This window comes from Stomoxys calcitrans, chromosome 2 (assembly GCF_963082655.1).
Source record: "Stomoxys calcitrans chromosome 2, idStoCalc2.1, whole genome shotgun sequence".
In the NCBI taxonomy this organism is placed as follows: Eukaryota; Metazoa; Arthropoda; class Insecta; order Diptera; family Muscidae; genus Stomoxys; species Stomoxys calcitrans.
In genome coordinates this window covers 28,615,180-28,639,171 of record NC_081553.1, presented here as the reverse complement: position 1 = coordinate 28,639,171, position 23,992 = coordinate 28,615,180, and the positions used below count along the sequence as shown (strand labels likewise).

The 23,992-nt window shown below is 35.8% G+C and overlaps 4 protein-coding genes across 8 annotated transcripts in view; 2 read left to right on the top strand and 2 right to left on the bottom strand.

Moving 5' to 3' along the window:
* Positions 1-3,528, top strand: part of LOC106080535 (tubby-related protein 4) — a 71,886-nt gene extending 68,358 nt beyond the window's left edge. For 2 of the 3 annotated variants that reach the window (XM_013241937.2, XM_059361361.1), the window contains exons 11-12: positions 399-590; positions 673-3,528. In XM_013241937.2, coding sequence (XP_013097391.2) covers positions 399-590; positions 673-789 — 309 coding nt within the window. In that variant the 3' untranslated portion in view covers positions 790-3,528. The remainder of the gene's footprint in view (positions 1-398; positions 591-672) is intronic. The other variant, XM_013241936.2, reaches the window with a different exon arrangement.
* Positions 3,529-6,359: 2,831 nt separating this feature from the next.
* Positions 6,360-11,607, bottom strand: LOC106080537 (probable enoyl-CoA hydratase). 2 transcript variants are annotated; one of them, XM_013241939.2, is made up of 3 exons: positions 10,989-11,085; positions 10,159-10,917; positions 6,360-10,093 (listed from the first exon to the last, which is right to left on the bottom strand). In XM_013241939.2, exons 1-3 carry the CDS (start codon positions 11,053-11,055, stop codon positions 9,984-9,986), a joined length of 936 nt encoding a protein of 311 aa, XP_013097393.2. In that variant the 5' UTR covers positions 11,056-11,085; the 3' UTR covers positions 6,360-9,983. The 2 variants fall into 2 exon arrangements, with proteins under 2 accessions (XP_013097393.2, XP_013097394.2); XM_013241940.2 differs by lacking the exon at positions 10,989-11,085 and adding an exon at positions 11,367-11,607 and having other exon boundaries at positions 9,942-10,093.
* Positions 11,608-13,590: 1,983 nt separating this feature from the next.
* LOC106080551 (glycerol kinase) lies at positions 13,591-18,328 on the bottom strand. Of its 2 annotated transcripts, XM_013241967.2 has the most exons (5): positions 18,049-18,328; positions 17,695-17,947; positions 14,942-15,236; positions 14,290-14,890; positions 13,591-14,233 (listed from the first exon to the last, which is right to left on the bottom strand). In XM_013241967.2, the coding sequence occupies exons 2-5, from the start codon at positions 17,923-17,925 to the stop codon at positions 13,786-13,788; spliced, it is 1,575 nt and encodes a 524-aa protein (XP_013097421.2). In that variant the 5' UTR covers positions 17,926-17,947; positions 18,049-18,328; the 3' UTR covers positions 13,591-13,785. The 2 variants fall into 2 exon arrangements, with proteins under 2 accessions (XP_013097421.2, XP_013097420.2); XM_013241966.2 differs by having other exon boundaries at positions 17,695-18,328.
* LOC106080553 (nitrilase and fragile histidine triad fusion protein NitFhit) lies at positions 16,098-17,657 on the top strand. Its single transcript, XM_013241968.2, has one exon. It carries the CDS (start codon positions 16,163-16,165, stop codon positions 17,588-17,590), a length of 1,428 nt encoding a protein of 475 aa, XP_013097422.2. The 5' UTR covers positions 16,098-16,162; the 3' UTR covers positions 17,591-17,657.
* Positions 18,329-23,992: the final 5,664 nt, after the last annotated feature.

Genomic DNA, 23,992 nt, shown 5'->3' with positions numbered 1-23,992 from the left:
GCCACTGCATGCGCATTGTTTGACCAATCTTGCCAAAATTTTGCATAACGCTTTCCTCGACCACTACCACATTATCTAATAAGTTTGCTCGAAATCGGTTCAGAATTAAATGTAGTTCTCATACATATATTCGTCAGATTTTGGGTAATTTGCAATAGTGTTGTCATTTGTCAACCGTAGTTATTGCAGTTTGAAAATATTTGCTCGCCGAGGTCCATCAAAATTGATTCAGAATTGGATATAGCTCCCATATTGTACTTATAGGGTAGGTGTAGTGTGTTATACAGTCGGCACCGCCCGATTTTTGCCCTTCCTTACGGGTTATAAAAATATTTTTCTCTGCGAATAAATTTCCATATCTATTCATTCACAATTTTATTTATTTTAATTTTTTCCAGTTAAAACGTGGAAGAATAGAACCCAATGGATCCTCAACATGCAATAATCCAGCCCCAGTGCGTCGTGAGTTTGTTATGCACAATAAAGCACCAATGTGGAATGAAATGAGTCAGGTATACCAATTGGATTTTGGTGGTCGAGTAACACAAGAGTCGGCAAAAAATTTCCAAATCGAATTTCGTGGAAAACAGGTGAGCGATTTTCCTTTTTTTATTAACACAACTATTTTCAAAAGCAAACAATTATTTTCTACAATTTATTTCAAATGCTTAGGTCATGCAATTTGGACGCATTGATGGCAATGCCTATACATTGGATTTTCAATATCCATTTTCGGCATTGCAAGCATTCGCTGTGGCGCTGGCCAATGTGACGCAACGCTTAAAGTAAAAAAGTTGAAGAACTGCATTTTTCAACTAATGCATATATGATAGGTAATGCCAACAAAGAAAAAAAAACAGAAAACCGCTTAAGAATGTCCCAGACGATGTTTGGGTTATTGGACAGCAAACAAACATTGAACAAATTCCAACTTAGGTTGTAGTAGTAAATACATATACGGAACACTTTATCATTTCCGTTAAATAAGCAGCAGAAGAAACAAAGTAAAAAAAAATTATTTAAAAAAAATGCCGTAGATTACTAAAAACAAAACAAAAGTACCGACCCACATACATACTTACAAGAAAAACAACCTACAAACTTACAAAGAAAAACGTAACTTAATAGGCTAATGTGAAAAATGACAAACCAACTGCAACAATAATAAAAACAACAGTGAAAATGCATAAAAGTTTATGTGCATACATACATACATACATACACATACACAACAACAACAACAACAGTATACTGTTGTTTGGTGGAAACCAATATTTTACAGAGAGAAAGAGAGAGAGAGGAAGAAATGAGGGTGCAAATCCATAACCACCTCTACTTAAGTCTATAGGTGGTAATAATGCCACCCAATTTCTATTCCCTATAACCGCATGTGCATGGTGACATGAAAAAAACTAGCTTATCGTACACTCGAACCAAATAAATATTTTCCATAATTCCATCATTTGAATGGTAACTACAAGAGAAAAACGGCATGAAAAACAATTGAAAACAAATATTGATTAGGTGTGCAATATTTATTATTATAAAAAATACATACATTATACACTCAACATATATTCTTACAAATGTATATATTGGGGAGAACCGTTGTTGAAAACAAAATTCCTCAAAGGCCCCCAATGAGTATTGTTGCTGCAAATCATTTTTTTCGTGAGATATAGACTTTTTATTAAAGATTGTCTTTTTTGTCAGCAGTTTTGAAAACCAATGCCTTTTTCACATTTCCTAGGCCTTCGCGTTTTTTTTTCTAATTATTTGAGGTTTTGACAGAGCTATTGCCTTTAAAATTGAAGATCACCATTAGGGGCCTAATTCTCGCATCCGCAATCGACTTATCGAGTTTCGCATTTCGCATCCGTTATCGATAAATTCTATTCGAAACTTCGAATAGAAATGTGCGAGTTTTTGCCCGCATCAATTTACCTATCGTAAATACCAAATTATTGTCTATTTTCAAGAAACTAAGCTAAAACAGGACATTGAAGTATTTATTTTATAAAATGAAACAATAATTATATTATATTCACATTCCTGATCCCTTAAATTGGACAAAAATTAACTTTGATCTTATTCCAAATTCGGCAAAGCAAATTATCAAATTATCTACAAACATGACCAAACCAACAGCTGAATCATTTAACCACTAAATTTAAGGCAGCGGGATATTTTTTCAAGGAAAAGGTTTTGACTTTATCCAATTGAACTTTGGCTGTTGTGCTCCTTGTGCCTGCCCCAAAAAAACAATCACCAAACAAGCACCGTTGGCTGTGCTAGAGGCGACGTAATTCACATGTTTATTTGTCCTCTTTCGCATAAAACAACAATTTATAGTGTAAAAACAATCGCATATTGTTTAAAACGTGTTTTTTTTTTTTTTTTTTTTAGTAATAAAATTTCGTAACAACTACCATTTGCTTTGTTTACCTTTGAGATGCCAAAATATGTTCGGCGTATCGATTTTTTCTTTTCCGAAATCGATAACTTTTTGACAAATTACGTTCGTAAGCCATGATTCAAGTGATACTTACGGAACGGAATTAAGCTTCGAACAGAAACTCACTCGATAACGGATGCGAGTATTAGACCCCAGAGTTCGAATTATGGCGCGACCAACAACACATTTGTAAGCGGTGGTCATACTCACAAAATGTTAATGACAATTTGTTTTTTTTTTTTCTTCTTATTTTTATACTCAACAGTGTAAATCACATGCTATACTTTTTTATGGATGTAGGTCGCTCACCGTGGAAAGGTGAACGACTGTTTTTTTCCAACAACAACAAAAATATAGGTAAAACTCCCATCATATGTTTTGCCACTAGCATTATTTCATGACATAATTACCAGGTAGTGTACCGTAAACTAGTAACATACTCAAAATCAGAGTTGCACTAATCATTGATTTTGACAGATAGTGCACTTAATATTTTGTTGTTGGACAACTGGGACTACCTGTAACTTAATATATCTTGGTCAGGACGTTGACTCTCTCCTTCTCGAAAGAGCTCAGAATCCCATTTATAACCAGAAACCACAAAAGAGGGGTTAAAGCTTGCAGAGTTCTTCTGGTCGCAATCTTCCTAATCGAACAGGCTATTAAAGAAAGATACACCTCTATAGAAAAATCTATCAATTTTATGCCAGTGCAAATTTCATCCGAAACCCTATCGATTTCATGCGACAACAACTTATATTACCTACTTCATTCTTGAGAATACTAAAATTAAATAAAAAAAAAGCTTGTGAAAGAGAAAGTCGACTTACAGCTATCAGTGCAAACTAATTTAATATTTCCTGCCGGTGATTGACGATGTCAGTCGAAATGTCGAGAAGAAATTCCAATAATAATATAAATTAAAAGCTCTGTTTTGTCTTTTAATCACAGACCTATAGCCGAATTAATTTGCAAAAATAACAATCTAAGGTCAACCATAAACAACATAATAAAAAAATCTAATATAAAGAGCGAGAAAAAGGTATACCCCAATAATCTTTTTAAAAAAATATATATACAGCGGTCAAAAAAAGTATTCATCATTAGCAAAATTGATAATAAATTCACTTATTTTGGGTAATTGAAGAAAATTTAAAGTAAACAAATAATGCAGTTTTATGCAATAGTTTATTTTTCGTAATATGTTTTAAAATAAATTCAAAAAATAAATTTAATTAGCGCAAAAAATGCAATTTTATATAATAACACCAAAAACAGAACAAAAAAAGTATTCATCATTGATGTGCTATCATCAAAGTCAAATTCAAATATTATTTGGGAATCCCCCTTTTCTGTTTTATTTAGTAAAGGAGGCTTTGCCCTTGACAGCAAATATTTAATTTCATTGAAAATATAGTTTTTGTCAAAATGGGTCGTAAGCAAAACGAGGTTTCTGATGAGGTAAAAGTTTTGATAATAAAACACCACAGGAATGGTTTAACTCAAAAAACTATCAGTGAAATATTAAATAGACCACGATCTACTATACAATCCATCATCAGAAAGTGGACAGAAACGAAAACTGTTGACAATAAACCAAGATCTGGTCGACCAAAAGCACTTTCAGTTGGAGATGTGCGTTGGCTAGTGCGGCAAGTTCAGAAAACTCCGAAGACAAATGCGACCATTCTTCGTAAAAACACTATGGAATATTTAGGGAAGGAAGTTACTACACAAACAATTCGAAATACACTCAAAAGGCATAGTTACAGAGGAAGAACTGCACGTAAGAAGCCCTTTATAAATAAAATAAACCGAGTGAAAAGGCTAAACTTCGCAAAAATGTATGTAAAACAGCCCGAATCATTTTGGAAAACAGTCATTTTTGCAGACGAGAGCAAGTTTAATCTTTTTGGGTGCGATGGAAAGGTCATAGTGTACAGAAAACCAAATACAGAGCTTGAAGAACGAAACACAGTTGCTACTGTAAAACATGGTGGAGGTGGTTTAATGGTTTGGGGGTGTATGGCGGCTTCAGGAGCGGGAAATCTTGAAATTATTAATGGAGTAATGGATCATAAGTATTACATTGACATTTTAAAGAGGAATTTAAAAGATAGTGCTGTAAAACTTGGGCTTGGTAATAACTTTCAATATTATCAAGATAATGACCCCAAACATTCTGCTTTAAATACCAAGATGTGGATGCTGTATAACTGCCCCAAAGTCATTAAAACTCCTCCTCAAAGTCCCGACTTGAACCCAATTGAACATCTTTGGGAACATCTCGAACGCAAATTGAGAACGCGCAATTTTTCGAGCAAGAGTCAAATGCAACAGGTGATAATGGAGGAATGGACTAATATAGACCAAAATATAACCGCTAAATTAGTCCAATCGATGTCAAACCGTTTAAAAGAAGTTATAAGACGCGGTGGTCGAATAACAAAGTATTAATTTTTTTAAATTATGTTATTTATTTTTTTGTTTTTTTGCAATGATGAATACTTTTTTTGTTTAATTTTTTGTGTTCAGCTGTAAAATGGCCCTTTTTGTTCCAATAAATACTATTTTTTTTCTTTAAAAACAATGAAATTGTGTACATATATATCACACAAGCACTACTGCATCATTAGTTTAATATGTTTTTATTCCAATTGTCTTTTGTAGACTTATTAAAAAAAAAACATTGAATGATGAATACTTTTTTTGACCGCTGTATGTTGCTACAATGAATCCGTCCAGTCTTTATATTTCTATTATCCAAATGTTTATTTCGTATCTTTTTTCACACTATCTTCAAATATCTCTTCAGACATGATCAAAAAAAGTAAGAAATCAAAACAAAAATATATTTAAAAGCTTCTGATTTTTACTTTCGGAGTAATGGCTGGTACTATGTGTGTTTTTCACATTTGAAAATACATGTTTTTTGCGATTACTTTTTTGAAAAACTACAAAAATCTCAATGATATTATAATACTTTTGTTAAAATTGTTTCATAAGTTATGAGAGAATTTCCTACTGAATGATATCAGCCAGATTTTTCAAAACCGATTATCTAAAATAAGTCATCACAAAAAATTTTCGCAACAAACAAACTACTACGATGACCAGCCATAAATGTTTACTATTTCTCTCACTTGGCACATACTCATATTTTGTTATCGATTACAAGTTAAAGTTTTGAAAGTCCAGCAATCGATATCAATTTTAAAACGGTGCTCTCAACGGTACTCCCCAAACACACAAATTAAAGAATATTAAAAAAAAAATTCTAAAAACACATACATAAATACATGCAAATATATTTTTTATTTGTGTTTTATTAATTAATTTAGGCTTATTGTAACGCTGTGCGCTTTTAACATGTCTCACTGTTTGAGTGTATTTTATCGATGGTATTATTGTGTGAATATATTATAAGAGAGAAATAGGGATACAAAATAAAAGCAGTTAGAGTCAAGAGTATTTTTCTCTCGGAGAGATAAGTATAAAATTGAGATAGAATATTGAATATAAATACGCATTCGCACAAACGATCAAATGTGGTTATCGGCGTCTGTGTCCATGTGCGATAATGCGGTATTTTGATAAATTGAATTTGGTATCCAATAAGTATTATCCATTATAATTATTATTGATGACGATGATATCTAAGATATTTTAGCTACATTTTCTTTCTTTAGCTCAGAGTAATTTTTAAGTAAGACAAGAATAATATTATTAATAACGACAACAGCAACAGGAATAACGTAAAATTAACATTGTCTCCGTTCCATTTTTTCTTCTTATTTATAATTTTACTTTTTAAAACTCAAGTGCAATATTTGAATAATAAACAACAAAAACATTAAAAAAAAACAACAACAAAAATAATTATATCAATAAATAGTCAAAATGATTTATATCCTTTGAGAGATTGGAGTTTTATTTAATTTTCCAGGTCACTTAAATGGTAATTGAGAAGATTTAAACTGTAATTATATTATTCTTCTATACCAAAATTCAATATTACAGTTTTTTTATGCAGTCATTTCAGTGTACCGTTTCACAGCTTTGATATGCAGGTGTAACGGTGTTCTTGCATTACATATGCAATCGGTTTATTTTGGTGTTGAAAACAATCGTAAGCAGTTAAATTAAAAATGGATCCTCGCACGAAGGTTGGGTAAAGAAAGTTGGTGATAAACTATTTGAAGAAAGACTTCACAGCGAAAAAATGCTTCAGTGGTAAATATTCATGTCTGCACAGTCCAAAATATCATTGAGCGATTCCTGCATGAAAATGGGGTAGATGATAAAGGCAAAATAGCGCCAAACAAAGTTTTCACAGTTGCTGATGAGGGGTACATAGTGCGTAAAGTCAATGTCAATCCTAGACTTTCGGCCCAAAAACTGTGCAATCAAGTTAAAGAAAGTATTCACAGAGCTCGGAAATTTTAGGTATTATCAGGATTTTATAGAACAACTAGCCGAACCGGGCCCGCTCCGCTGCGCCTTCTTTAACTCTCTAATATCTTTTTAGGGGGGGACACTTCGCCCTGAATGCGGATATCGAATTCGTGCCATTGTAGCCTATGACGCTGAACGCGTTCGAATCCTATCGAGAACATCGGACAAAGCGGTGTTTATCTCCTTTTAATGTTGGCGACATTTGCGAGGTACAATGCCATACATGGTCATTTAAAAAAATTTCCGCAAAGAGGTGTCGCACTGCGGGAAGCCGTTCGAACTCAGCTATAAAAAATGTCCTTATCATTGAGTTTAAACTTGAATTGGAAAGCACTCTTTGATGTGTGAAAATTTGCCCCTTCTCGGTTCCTGGTAGTAATGTTCTTCCTTAGGGTAATGTTCTCATTAGGGGAGGGATGGCATCTCAGACTTTTCGACTCAAATATGGATATCAAATTCGTGCTGCACTTCCAAATCCCTTTGATTTGAGTTTTGGGGTTGGGGTGGCCACCGGTACTTTGCACTGAAAATATATATCCAATTCGTTCTTTATTCCCAACGGAAATGAAGTTCAGTTTAGTGGGTGCTTTAGGGCGTACCCCAAATCACTTGGCTCCAAAATTGGGTATTAAATTCGTTTTTTTACTCTTAAAATAACCCATTTGACGTATCTTTAGGAGGAAAAGCGCCACCTAGACTTGAACCCAAATTTTAATGTCATATTCGTAATCTACTCCCTAATACCTTTCATTTCAGTCTCATATAGCCATAGTCGGTTAATATGCCCATTTGAGGGTTGGCTACCTTCCATTACCTGGACCTAATGTTTTATGACATATTTGTAATCTACTGTCTAATACTTTCCATTTGAGTCCCATATTGACATGAATTTCGAATATATTTGTTTAGAGGAGTTTTAGGGAATGGGGGCCCACTGGGTACTTAGACCCAAATTTGTATACCATATTCGTTTTCTGGTCTCCAATACCTTTCATTTGATACCGTAAGTGGCGATATGAGTGGCGTTTTTGGGGTAAGGGGAGGGTCAGCCACCACCCGATATCTAAAAACAGACAAACGTACGCAATCTATGAAAATTTTAAGAAAATCGGTTCAGCCAAGTATTATAATGGGTCATAGTGGGTCTAATGGCGTTTTTGGGGATGGCGTGACCCCCTATACTTCGATCTGATTTTGTATGCCAGATTCGGAATTTACTACCTTTCATTTGAGCCCCATATTGAAATGCACGTCCAATTTGTCAGTTTGGGGGTGTTTTGGAGTTGGGGCGGCCCGATGGGTACTTAGACTCAAATTTTAATACTATTTTCGTATTCTACTCTCCAATACCTTTCATTTGATACCGATGTTATCCCGATCGGTCCACTTTTGATTTTGGGTTGTGTTTTTGGCATAAGGGGGGAGGGTCCGTCCCCCTTTCGATACCAAAAAATTATGTAGCCTATATTTCCTTAGATTGGTCTCTACACAATATGCGAAAATTTCGAAAAAAATCGATTCTGCCGTTTTTCAATCCATACGGAACAAACAAGCGGAGTACCATAAATCCGTGATTGGTGGGGTGGGGTGACCCCCTATATTTCGACATGAATTTGTATGCCAGATTCGATATCTACTCCCGTTCTTATTCTTTTCATTTGATACCTATATTGTCCTTATCGGTCCACTTCTGATTTTGGGTGGTGTTTTTGGGGTAACGGTGGAGGGTCCGCCCCCTTCCTTTATCAATAAATTTTAAAGCCTTTTCCTATTTCCTTACCATATTTGTAATCTACCCCCGAATACCTTTCATTTGAGTCCCATATTGTCATGATCGTCAAATAAACCTATTTTAAGGGGTTTTGGGGCTGGGGCGACCGGCCAGGTACTTGGACCCAACTTTTGTTATGAAATTTGTACTCTACTCTTGAATACCTTTCATTTGAATCCAATATTGTTCTGATCGGTCCACTTTTATTTTTTGTGGTAAGGGGGAGGTCCGCCCCACTCACGATATCAAAAAATTATATAGCCTATGTTTCCTTCCAGACCAACCTACACAATCTGTGAAAATTTCTAGGTAATCGGTTTAAGACGTTTTTGTCTATACGAAACACACAAAACACAAAAAAAATTAAACTATCCAACAAAAATAGCATAAAACGGGTTCTGGAGTTAGAATGAGTACAAATCACATCCAATATGTAGACCGACGCTGTGGGCCCAACAGCGAAAAATTGGAAATATGTCTACAACTTTGTACATGTTGATCTGAGTGATAAAAATATTTCTTGACATTTATGGAGAAGGACATAGGCTTCAGGAAAATGGAAATGTTGTTCTATATCTTTAATACAGGGTGAGGTACAGAGTGTCAAAGAGGACCACTTTCCACTTATCCAACCTTAAAGGGGCTATAACTAGCATTTACTGACCCGATTTGCATGATTTGGGTATCTGAAGTGATCCAAAAAACATGCAAAAAATAGCATATCATGGCGTGGCGCCAAATCATCCAAGGCGTTGGGGCCCGAGGGAATCTCTATATTGATGTTGAAGAATTTGGATTTACCTAAAGTTGAATACCCTCCTACTGTCCTCGACCTGTCTTTGAACACTCTTATAGTTCCCGATGTTCCGATCCGCACTCTCTTCTCAACCTAGTCTAATCTACTCTTAAATATCGTTATTATTTAGTGAGAGGTAACCACCGTTAAAAAAAATGGTTGATGGTTTTGCCAGCATACGAATGCAGGCGTCAATTGTCATAGGAGGAAATGCAAAACTTTACCCTGGTTTGGAATTAACTGGATAACTTTTGTTCCCGTATGGGTTATGAAACGTTACGGTTGTTTTTTTTTTCATATGAGAATTGACATAACATTATATTTGTAATTTTAATTAATGTACATCGACATAATTTAAAAAGTTGCAAAAAAATCAAATCACTTACATGCTTAAATTTAGACTTGCACGCAAAAGTGAATTCACTTTACATAGGCACAGAAATGTATAAAATATATCCTAAGGAAATAAATTAAAGCAACAAGGACGAACACACAAATGTGGAACTTTAAGTTTTTTTCTTGGCTTCATTTTCTAAAGCAATTTCCTCTCTTTCCCAATCTGGGATTGGTTTTTCCTTGACATGGCCCAAATCGGGTTTTGACGGTGATATATCAACTAGAAAGAAATTAAATAAAAAAATATAGGAATTCTACGTTAAATACTTATTAATTTGCTTATACCTTTTTTAAAGCGTTTAACCCCCTCTTTTAATTCGGTCACCACCTCTTTTGATGTATTCATGATTTCCGTTTGTATTGCAGCCCGAAAACCATGCCGACTATATCCATTTGTGTACAAACAATTTCTGTCGCTCAATAACGAAGCCTGGGGAAATTTGGCTATACAAAAGGCCAAATTGACTGCTTGTCCCAATGCAGTGCCTGTGGCTACCAAACGATTAACCAAACCAATTTGTAAAGCTTCTTTGCCTTGGACACGCCTGCCGCTAGCCATCAATTCAAGAGCCCTTGAATAGCCCACCATAGAGGACAATCTTGCTGTTCCTCCATCACTTGAGGGCACTCCAAAGCGACGATTAAAAAATCCCAATATGGCAGTTTCTTCCATAACTCGCAAATCACACATAAGAGCCAGCTCGAAGCCACTGGCCACACAAAAACCATTAATGCCACATACGATAGGTTTCTTACTATGACGTCGTGTGGGCCCTACTGAACCTTCATGTCTCAATAGGAAATCCAAGCTACCCCTATCACATTGGGCCTCCAATTCTTGTATATCATAGCCTGATGAAAATGTACCCCCCACTCCATAGAGAACAGCAATGGGTGATGTAGCATCTGCTTCAAATGCCGACAATGCATTTGAAAGCTTTTCTGCAGTTTCATACGTCATGGCATTACGTTGCCTGGGACGATTTATGCCAATCAATGTGATGGACTCATCTTTGTCCACAATAATTGTTTCTTCTGGACATTCTAAAATGGGAAAAAAAGATTTAAAAATATGAAGAGCTAACATTTTTGTTTATACTTATCAATAAATATACCCATTTGGAGAAGGATTATATAAAGGAAATTAATAATAGGCATATGAGCTTGATATTCTACTTTCATTAAGAGATTATTATTTTGTATTGTGATGTAAAGGCCCATGACGCAGAGGCTAACAAAAAACAAACAAAAATAAGGCATAGCCGTCTTTTTTAGTGGGAAATCCCAATTTTTTTACATTGCTCCTAATGTCGACACTATAAAAAAAATATGTGCACAAAATTTCATCGAACTAGCAGGAGCGCCCTATAAAATGCAGATTTGCCTAGAAGAAATTTTTTGATTTAACTTTCATCTTGTTGATAATACCCATGCATATATACCAAAAATCAAATAATTTAAGTTTTTCATAGAATTAACACAGATATATTTACCTTCTTTTTGATATTTTGCACAATTCCTGGAAAAGCTTCGGCGGTTTATTACCAATAAAGCGAAAGTTTTGCTAAGATTCATTTTTAATGTCCATGCATATAATGCCTAATGTAAAGCTTAAACCGTTTTTGATTTGCCTTAATTTTTACTGCACAATTTCAAAGTAATGTGTAATCAAAAATTTTAAAAAAACTTCAAACATTTGTTTATTTTGGCTTCCGCAAACATCTGTTTAACTGTTGTAGGGTTGCCAAATCATTTTGTCTATCCAAGCTGGTATTTAGATTGGCTCATGACATAATTACCAGATTGTGTACCGCAAACAGTTGAGTACAAATTTTTTCTCGCAAAGTGCACTATCTGTCAACGAGTTTTTGTTGTGTGTGCGTACTATAGTTAAAAACCATTACACACACAAACAAAGAAAAATGGCGCATACCAGTAACATACACAAAATCAGAGTTGCACTATTCACTGATTTTGACAGATGTTGCACTCAATATTTTGTTGTTGGGCAACTGACACTACCTGTAATTGAATATAACTTGGATTGGCTGCAGTGTTCACTAAAGAAGATCAAGTCGCCCAGCTAATACACTCTTATGTCAAATGGCTTGTTTAGATTCCAAAGTTTTTTCAACCTTTTGTTTTTTTTCACATTTTAATGATTTAATTTAGAACTTATGCGTTTGTAATCACAAATCTTTTTAATTTTGTGCCTGCTGAAAATGGCATTGCAAACAAAAACCATAATGTCAATTTGACTGAGTACAGAAGTTTGGAATTGGATGAGTTTGAAATTCTACCCCAATCCAAGGGTTGTACCGTTGATTTCGTTGTTGTTGAGCAAATGACGCTACCTTTTATAATTATGCAATGGTTGGCAGTATCGCGAACACATTTAACAACCGGTAGCACAAGCAAGTTAACACTGCTCGTTATTCCATACAAAAATAAATCCAATTTTTGCTGGATTTATTTTTAAATCTTAAAAAAAAGATTTCATGGCTAAGTAAAATATCAAAAAATTTAGCTGTTGTCAAGAATTGCATATGGATGTGTTTGTTATAAACCCTTGGCGAAACAATTAAACGTGGTCTTATTTGTATAACGTGCTTTCGGATGTGACCATAACCTTTTTTTAGTGAATCTGGAGAAAACCTAAAGAAAGAATGAATGTAAAAAAAGAAAAAGTTGACATCGTCAATGCCGAATACTGCCAAAAACTAAAAAAAATTGTATGTCGGCTGATCTTATTTAGTGAATCCTGGGTTCATACCAAGACGGATTTACTAAGTTGGTCTCACGCGGCCATGTTTGACGGTGTTAAGATGTTAGATTTTTATTTGCATCCTCGTTGTTGTTCCTGGTATGAACCCAGCAAACCAAATATTGGATGTCTGACAAATCTGAATAATTTCAGAAGAATCTTCGTACCGATTTCTGGCCGACTTGTCCGAGGGATATTTCACCCATTTCTCTACATTAAAAAAGAGTTATTTTTGTAATGATTTTATTTTTTTTGCCTTTTCAGGTTTCTATCCTGCTTATCTTGTAGGTTTTTCAAGCACTCTTCTTGAAGTTTCTAAGGTACATCCGATTTCATACGAAATTACTTCCGAAATCGTTCAGAAATTTATACGAAATTTCGGCAAAAAAAAATTCCTTTCCGATTTTTCCAAGAGTTTTCTTCGGATTTGGTTTCCAAATCGACTACTCCATATGACTTTCGTATCCGGATGACTTTCGGATTTCGTATCCGAAGTCGGATATAGCATCCGAAGTTCGTACAGATTTCGTTTCGATTTCATACCGTTTGGTTTGCTGGGAACGTACAACCAAACGTTCAGTATTCGATCAAAAATCGATACGAAAATTCATCCGAATTCGGATTCGAAGCCTGTCCGATTTCTTAACGAAAAATGTATGGAATGGTTGACACTACTTCGGAACAAAATGTCGAAGGGAAATCTGATGTTTGTGCACCGAATTCTGAAACAAAATTATGGGAAATTGGGAAGGGAATTTAGAGTTGTCGTGAAGACTTCTGACCGGATTCTGATGTTAGGTCCCATCTATTGTATTTTAGTTAAAACTTTAGGGGGCAAAACTCTTTCATATGATATAAGTCCGCAACGTTGAAATGTTCGTGGAAAAATATGTTTTTTCATATTACTGACATCAACTAGCAATTGTCGTTTGATTGATTTAAGGCAAGAATAATTTGTTTTATATATCATATTGTATATACTTTTTATTAACCATAAATTATGTTTGGTTATACCATATAATAAAAACTACTTCATACAGCACGAATGTGTCATTGTATTAACCCGTATATTCAATCTATACTACTAAAATGTAAAATCCAATGGTGGAAATAAGTACCAGAAAGTTAAACCAGATTTTTTTTAGGCCTTAATCAAATAAATCACGATTGCCACTTCCCGTAGCAGAGGTATCCCATCCAATGGAACGCTCCACAGCCATCTTCCATTTGTGATAGCGTACATCACGTTCGTTTTCCGATATTATCGGTTTATACTGGACCCTCTCCTCGCCAACGGATAAACCATCTTCAATGTTAAATGATGGTTCAATGACACGATATGCTGCTAAGGCAACTCCTAGAGCTGTAGTTTCGGCAATTTTTGAACGAATAACATTTATTCCCACCAAATCGCATTGTAGTTGAAGGAATAAGGCATTAACAGTCATGCCGCCATCTACCATCAACTTAGCCAATGGTATACCACAATCCTTTTTCATGGAATCTAAAATATCACGAACTTGGAAACAAATAGACTCCAATGTTGCACGGACAATATGCTCGCTGGTAGTCTCTTCACTAAGACCACATATAACTCTAAAAAAAAATTGGTTTAAGAAATATATGATATACATGTAAACTTATATATTCACCCTCTAGCCTCTTGATTCCAATAAGGTGCATACAGACCACTAAATGCTGGCACAAAGTATACATCTAGTGAATTGTCTACCAAACGTGCCATAGCTTCCACTTGTCCCAGTGATTCGAACAATCCCAAATTATCACGCAACCAAGTGAGTGCAACTCCTGCAATGGCTACACTACCCTCTAGGGCGTATACCGGATGAGAATCCTTGCCAAATTGATAGCCAACCGTAGTTAATAAACCATGGGATGAGGTTACTATTGCTGTACCCGTGTTGTATAGAAGGAAACATCCAGTGCCATATGTGGCTTTAGCTTGACCTCTATGCAAACATTGCTGACCCACCAAAGCAGCCTGTTGATCGCCCAAACAAGCTGTTATTGGTACTCCTTTGATCTCAGAGTCTTTGATAACTCCATAGTACTCGGAGCTTGAAACTATTTTTGGCAAAATTGTATTGGGTAGACCGAAGAATTTCATTAAATGAGGATCCCATCTTAAGGTTTCGATGTTCATTAGCATGGTGCGCGAAGCATTAGTGACATCGGTTAAATGGATCCCACCGTTTTTAGCCCCACCAGTCAAATTGTAAATCAGCCAAGAATCTATAAACAAAGAAATATTACTATTTACCTGCGCTTTCACATTAACCTTACCTATGGTTCCAAACATAGCATCCCCGTTGTCCATTGCCTTTTTAACAACTGTTACATTGTCACGCAGCCATCGTAATTTCAATGCTGAAAAGTAGGGTGATAATGGTAAGCCACATAACGGTTTCAAGTAATTAATATTTTTGGATTTGTTAGGAATTGACTCTATTAGGTCGTCTACGGTGGTAGTGGTACGATTATCCAACCATATAATTGCATTGTGGAGTGGTTCGCCGGTATGACGATTCCACACAATTACCGATTCTCTTTGGTTGGTAACACCTACAGCAACAATATCCTGCAAAATTGCGATAATGCATAATTAAAATAACGGTATTTTCAAAGGGATGTGTAATTGTGAATGACAAGTTGTATAATGGTGCATGACAAATCAGCTGCTTCAATTATGTGTTGATTTAAATACTGAAGCAGAGTATTCTGTTCAGCTTTCGGAATTGTTGATTTTTTTTTTGTCCTAACTCAATCTTACATCCAAATTACACTAGGATTAATTGTTCTTAAGTGTTGCTTTTAAGAAATTAGCGTAAAAAGGCATCTATTTATTTCATATGTTTTTAGGTTGTACGTTTTTTTATATGGAGTTGGACTGTTGTTTACATGAAAAGCCGAAGAGTACCAACCTTGAGAAAAGTATTACGAGGAAAAAATCGTAGTCTTGTTTATAAATATGCAAGAAAGAATGAAAAAAAGAAAACCTATGTGTAAAAGCATATGCACCGCATATGTGCTAAGTGCTATTCTGGTTAATAGTTAAAAAAAAACATGAGATTTAAAAATTTTGATTGCAAGAAAGGTTTGGATTCCCTTGAGATAACTTGAAATCAAGTGATCATTTCTGTCTCTTTCAGATTTTTTTTTAATTTACTTATATATTTTCCCCATAAAATTTGTGTATCAATTATGCATGTGAAATATACTCTTCTTTTAAAAACCCAAAGATATTAAAAAAAGCAGATATGCAACATATTCTTGATCTTTTAAATGCGAAATACTCATCAAGTGTCTTCTTTATCTTCACCTTCCATTACGTTTTATTACGTTTGCATAACCCATCGCCTGTTGTCATTTGTGCTAGCTTTTAAGTTGGCAACCCTATTAAATAACAAAAACAGAACAGTCAAAAGTAAGCAAAACAACAATTAACGATAGAACGACGATAATAAGCCGCAACTAAGGTAGGGTAACGTCGTTAGCTATCTTCCAATGCAGATTCTACGTTATTCAATCGGTTCATTTGCAAGAGTTAAAAACAAATACTCGACTAACATCATAAAATTACGAAAAATGAGTCTCACACCTACGACGGCAAACACAAAATCTATTGTTGCCATAACTCAGATGCGTAGTACAAATGACAAGGGGGATAATATGCGTCAAGTGGAAAAATTACTAGCAGAGGCCAAAAAGCAGTCAGCAGAATTTGTTTTCCTGCCAGAATGCTGTGATTTTGTGGGAGAAAACCGTGATCAAGCTCTCGAACTATCAGAGCCATTAACTGGCCCCACCATGGAGCAATACCAATGTTTGGCCAAAGAAAATAATATGTGGCTTTCGCTAGGTGGCATACATGAATCTGTATTGGATGAATATGAACGCAAGACGGACAAGATCTACAATGCCCATGTGCTGATTAATAACAAAGGAGAATTGGTGAAGATTTATAGAAAACTACATTTGTTTGATGTTGAGACACCAGAGTTCACCTTTCGTGAATCTAAAGTTGTAAAGGCCGGACCTCGTTTGTTACCTCCCGTCGATACCCCCATTGGCAAAATTGGACTTCAAATTTGTTATGACATGCGTTTTGCTGAAAGTAGTCTAATTCTAAGAAAGCAAGGAGCCGAAATATTGACATATCCCTCTGCTTTTTCTTATCCCACCGGTAAGGCACATTGGGAAATATTGCTGCGTGCCCGCGCCATTGAGAACCAATGTTTTGTCCTAGCCCCGGCTCAGATAGGCTATCACAATGAAAAACGACGAAGCTGGGGCCATGCCATGGCTGTTAATCCATGGGGAAAAGTTCTAGCAGATTTGGGAGAAAAGGACGATTTAAAAGTTGCATCGATTGAAATCGATTTGAGCACCCTAGAGCCAATACGAGCCTCCATGCCTTGTTTCGAGCATAGACGCGATGACATTTACAGTCTGGCCACATATGGAGATGGTACCACCGAACCCCAACAGGATCGTACATTTGCTAAGAATATTATCAACAAGGATACAATTTTTTTGGAAACTCCATACTGTTTTGCATTTACCAATCTGTGTTGCGTTGTAGAGGGTCACGTATTGGTCTCAACAAAACGTTGTGTAACTCGATTGAATAGCTTAAATTCGGCAGAGATGAGTGATTTGTTTAACACTGTATGTCGAATTCAACGAATGCTGGAAGGTATTTACAAGACGACGGCCGCTACAGTGACCGTGCAGGATGGACCCGACGCTGGTCAAACGGTACCACATGTACATTTCCATGTCATGCCACGACGTCCTGGTGACTTTAAACACAACGATCAAGTATACGTTAAATTAGAGGACCAGGTTGAGGACAAGACACCACGTTCTATGGAGGAGCGTGTAGCTGAAGCTCGTAAATATAGAAATGCTCTAAAAGCAATGAAATTATAATGGCATTGTTATGGCACATAATGCGATAATAAACAATGATTAGATAAAATATACAAAATTAAATATAGCATCGCCATTTTTCTACTTTGCTACTGCTTTCTTACCTTAACATTGCCACCAAGTTTCTCCAACTTGCGGCAGCTCTCGTCAATACATGATTTGACAATGTCATAGATGAGTAGAGGATCCTGTTCCACCCAACCTTCTTGAGGATATATCGAAGGAACTTCGATTTGATGATAACATACAATTTCGTCTGTTCCCGCTTTAAAGATTATGAAACGAGCCGACGATGTACCCTCATCAATGGCACCCACATATTTCACTTCACTCATATTGAACACTGTATTTTACTTTCTTGCAATTAAATAAAGACAAATGATTATCAATGGCTTCGTTGTTGCGAAGTGGCGTTTATAAAATCCTGCAATATGCTTTTTTGTATCGTCTTCACTCACTGAACCTTGACCATCAACAAAACGCGACGACGTTCATTGCCTGTAAACCCAATATCGACGAATGTTATGCGATATTAAACTCATTAATTAACGAATGTATGCATGTGTACAATCATCAAATACAATTTTTGCTTTATCTTCACAATTTACTTTAGCTGGTTGTGGTGGGGCGAGGGCAAGGTGTGTTGGTGTGTTATTTTATTCTTTTTCACCAACAATGCGATGGGAAAGAGAAGTGGTTTGTTATCTCTTTCGATATAAATAAATAAATAAAAATTGTCTATTGTGAATTGTTTTAATTGAAAAAAATCACAATGGGCTGAATGACGGACAATGTCATCAAGCAAAAAAGGGATACCATGTGTTAGGCAACTTGTTCGTGATCCCATTAAGCACAAGTTTTATAATTTACAGTTGTTATTGGAAGTCAACCTAGAAAAGAAACAAAGAACAAACCAACAACTGCATTGCATTGAAAAACGTTAGTTTTTTGTAGCTTTAAATCCTTTTGCTTTAGCTCTTTTTTTTCAAGAATATACCGGCCGTTGCCATTTTTATTAAATCATGTACCAAGGGGGAAATCATGTACCATTGGTAGTGTAACGCAAACAGCTGAGCAATTTTTTTTTTCGCAAAGTACACTATCTATCAAAGAATGTTCATAACTTTCGGTTGTGTGTGCATTATAGTTAAGAGCCATAACACACACAAACAAGGAAAAATGGCGCAAACTAGTAACATACTCAAAATCAAAGTTGCGCGAAACACTGATTTTGACAGATAGTTCCCCTGGTCCTTCCTTCGTTAATGTCAAGGCGGACACAAACACACGCAAACATATTTTTGTGCGTGGGTGTATACGTGTGCGTGCATGAGCGGAGAATATGCGAGAAAGAAGATAACAACAAAACATCTGACATCTTAATACCGTCAAACCCGGCCGAATTTACTATTCGTAAATTCCAAAAATTCCTGTTCAATAAAGAGATATATAATTAACAATGGAGGGATTTCGAACAATTTTACTCGTTCACACAATTTTACTCGTTCTCGCATATTCTCTACTCACGTACACACATGTATACACACAGGCACACAAATTTCTTTGAATGTGTTGGCAAAACGTCGATCAGCTTGATGGCAAGATGGCTGATTGCACCATATGATTTGTGGTTGTTGTACAAATGAGTCTACCTTTAATTGTTTCGCCATGACACTCTTATTGCTGATTGCTGCGTAATGTTGCCATATCTTCTAAATTACTTTAAAAGTGTACGGGTTTGTTAACAAGAGGTTTATCCTCACCATAAATTTATGATCCGATTAGCTAACATGAACTTTTTCTACAAGAACCCCGCCCTTAATCTTCTTATATATAAAATTCAATTTGTGTTTATTTGTTCCGCAGACTCAAAAACGTCTGAACCGATTACCTTGAAATTTTCACAGATTGTGAAGGTTGGTCTGGAAGGAAACATAGGCTATATAATTTTTGATATCGGAAGGGGGACGGACTCTCCCCCTTACCCCAAAAGTACTACTCAAAAATAAAAGTGGACCGATCAGGGTTGATCAGGGCCGCCCCAGCCCCAAAACCCCTTAAAAAAGGTTTATTTGACGATCATGAGTAGAGGGAGTAGATAACGAATCTGGCATACAAATTCATGGTGAAGTATAGGGAGTCACCCCACCCCCACAAAAGCGCCCAAAATGGGCTCATTAGCCAATCACGGATATATGGGACACGGTATGTTGGTTCCGTATAGATTGAAAAACGGCAGAACCGATTTTCTTGAAATTTTCGCATATTGTGTAGGTTGGTCTGGAAGGAAACATAGGCTATATAATTTTTCGGTATCGGATGAGGGACGGACCCTCCCCCTTATGCCAAAAGCACAACCCAAAATCAAAAGCTGACCGATCGGGACAATATAGATATCAACTGAAAGGTATAGGAGAGTAGAATACGAATTGGTATTAAAATTCGAGTCTAAGTACCTATCGGGACGCACCAACCCCAAAACTCCCCCAAACAGGCATATTGGACGTTCATTTCAATATGGGGCTCAAATGAAAGGTATTCGGGAGTAGATTTGGAATCTGGCATACAAAATCAGATCGAAGTATAGGGGGTCACGCCACCCCTCAAAAACGCTATTAGACCCATTATGACTAATAATACTTGACTGAATCGATTTTTTTTTAAATTTTCATAGATTGTGTACGTATGTCTGGAAGGAAAAATAGGCTATATACTATTTAGATATCGGGTGGAAGCGGAACCTCCCCCGTACCCCAAAAACGCCACCCACAACCAAAAGTGGTCCAATGGGCATAATAAGGGTATCAAATGAAAGGTATTGGAGATCAGGAAACGAATATGGTATTAAAATTTCGGTCCAAGTAACCAGCGGGAACCCCCCTCCCCCCAGACATATTCGAAGTTCATGTCAATATGGGACTCAAATGAAAAGTATTAGGCAGTATATTAAAAATATGGCATAAAACATTAGGTCCAAGTAATGGGAGATCGCCCACCTCCAAATACCCCAAATGGGCATATGAGTCGACCAAGGCTATATGGAACTCAATGAAAGGTAGTATTACGAATATGACATTAAAATTTGCGTTCAAGTCTAGGTAGCGCTTTTCCTCCTAAAGATACGTCAAATGGGTTATTTGACCTATTATGACAATATGGGACTCAAATAAAAGGTATTTGAGAATAGAAAACGAATTTGATAAACCAATTTTGAAGCCAAGTGTTTTGGGGTACGCCCTAAAGCACTCTCTAAACTGAACTTCATTTTCGTTGGGAATAAAGAACGAATTTGATATCTATTTTCAGTGCAAAGTGCCGGTGGCCGACCCAGCCCCTAACCACCCTCCAATCGGTTCATATTTACCGGCCATAGCAATATGGGGCTCAAATTAAAGGGATTTGGAAGTGCAGCACGAATTTGATATCCATATTTGAGTCGAAATGTCTGAGGTGCCATCCCTCTTCTAATGAGATCATTAGCCTAAGGAAGATCATTACCACCAGGAACCGAGAAGGGGCAAATTCTCACACATCAATAAGTGCTCTCCGATTTAAGTTTAAAATCAATGATAAGATAAGTACGAAGTGCGACACCTTTTTGGGGAAAATTTTTTAAATGACCCTGCATGGCAAGGTACCTCGCAAATGTCGCCAACATTAAGAGTGGATAAACACCGCTTTGTCCGGTGTTCTGGCCAGGATTCGAACGCTTTTAGCGTCATAGGCTACAATGGCATGAATACGATATCCGCATTCAGGGGGGGGAGTGTCCTCGCAAATGTCGCCAACATTAAGATTGGATAAACAGCGCTTTGTCCGGTGTTCTCGCCAGGATTCAAACGGTTTTAGCGTCATAGGCTACAATGGCACGAATTCGATATACGCATTCTAAAAAGATATTAGAGAGTTAAAGAAGGCGCAGCAGAGCGGGCCCGGTTCGGCTAGGTTAGTATGTTTATAAAGGCAAATTTGCTCATCCAATGCAGTGCCCCAAAATCAGACACACCATTTTTCTTCTGTTTTATTTTCATGTATTTTTTATTTTGATTTTCATATATACAACGAATTATAATTTTATAAAAATAAAGAAATAATAAAATATGAACAACAACACTAAGATTTAGATATTTTTTATGAAAATTTAATTTCATATTTTTTTGTTTTGTTTTCAATTTTATAAAATAAAGTAAATATTTATTAGAGAAAATTGCATTATACTTAAATTAAAATGTTAAACATTAAATTAATATTTATGTTTATGTATATATATATTTATTTCATGTATTCTGTTTTTTTTTATTTTTGTTGGTTTTGTTATTACTAAAATTTTCATAATTATTTAATTAAAAAATATATTTCTTGTTATGTCATAAATTACTAAAAATTTACTAAATTCATAATTTATTAGCAGAAAAAAAGTGAGAAAGCATTAAACTAAAAAATATGATTTCTAAATACACAGTAGAATAAGATTAAGACGTAGAATAAACGATGACCATATAGTATGTATGTATATATAAACATAAGACAAACCAGATAAATGAATAGGACTATGACGACGACGAAGACAAAGCCAACGAGATGTTTATGGAAGCAAAGAAAAATTATCATAGTAAAACGACGTTAGATATGCATAGGGATGTAGTTGGTTGATTTTTTTTTTTAATTTTTTGTGTATGTATAGTTGATATAGACATTTCTAGGCGCTTCATTTTGTGACATATTAAAATTTTAATTGTGAAACATTTTTTATTTCTTACATCATAGCTATTAGATATGTGTTGCAAATATGTATGTATGTATGTACAGTGGGAAGGAAAATTTACGGGATGTTTCATTAGCTGTGCCTCATTTGATTACTATTTTAGCTTTGTAAATTATGTTGACATCGAGATTTCTTTTATTGAGGGCAGCGAGTCAGTTTTGCTCCCCACTGTGTGTTTAGTAAATACAACGCAGCATATCTCGATACTTAGCGAAATTACATCTTTCGCCCCGGTTATTGATTAGGAAGCAATGGCTGCAACCTTTGTTAAAAAATCGAGAAATTCACTTTTTTAGGTATTAATTAACATTTTTTTCAGTGTATATAAAAAGGCACTCATTTTGTTATTGTTATAATACATTTTTAGTAGTGTTTAGTACATCTTTTTTAGAAACTTATGTTTTAGCGCTATAAAAAGGCACTGCTGTTGCTTTGATTTTTTTGTTTGTTTTTAACATCATAATGTACGTAGTAATCAGCTGACTATTTTTTTTTTAATTTCCGGTTTCATTTGGTTATACACGCTAGCGACACCAAGTGTTTTCAAGCGCATTGGTATATCTGTCAATCTAAATGACAGCTGGCATTTGCTTCTGTGTTTATTTAAATTCAAGTGTAATAGTGTAATTGCTTTATATTTGGCTGGAAAACCACAACCGGGTATTGTTGGCGAACGCAAACACCTCAAAGTAAACAATATGTATCTTCATAATGATATTGGTAGCGTTGCCAAAGGCTAAATGGTTTGACAATTGTAAAACAAGTTTAAAGTGAAGTTAAAGTGAAGAAATTTCCAAAGGCGAAAAAGCAAAGGAGTTGCTGCGCTTTTCAAACATTGTGTTCTCCGACGAGCAAAATTTCCCCAACGCACGTACGACAATTTGAGTCTGCGAACGACCAACCGAAGTAATTTTCCATCTCATGTGATGGTATGAACAGCTGTGACCGCCAATGGCCGCTTTCCAATCGTTTCCATCCAGCCTGACGTCATAGTTAATGCGAATATTACCGGTTTTTTTTTTAATTTGGCCGTTTTTGAGAGCAACGGAAGGACGAAAAAATATGCCAGGGTGGATGCGACGAAGAAGATCATTGTACGGGAATTCATGCAGCTTACAACTCGTTTTTAACATCCCATAATCAAGCCAAAAGGTGGTAATTTCGAGCAAAAGTGAGTAGATTTTGAAATTCAGATTACTTCCACAAACATTTTTGTCTTTTGACAATTTAAGTTCGACCGGGCCGAATCTTATATACCCTCCACCATGAATCGCATTTGTCGAGTTCTATCTCTTTTTAGGCAAACAAAGAATATTGAATAAGAACTGTTATGCTATTGGAGCTATATCAAGTTATAGTCCGATTCGGACCATAAATGAATGCTGAACATTGTAGAAGTCATTGTGTAATATTTCAGTTCATTCGGATAAGAATTGCGCCTTGTAGGGTCTCAAGAAGCAAAATCGGGAGATAGGTTTATACGGGAGCTGTATCAAGCTATTGATCGATTCAGACCATATGAGATACGTATGTTGAAGGTCATGAGAGAAGCCGTTGTAAAAATTTTCTGCCAAATCGGATGACAATTGCGCCCTCTAGAGGCTCAAGATGTCAAGATCCCTGATCGGTTAATATGA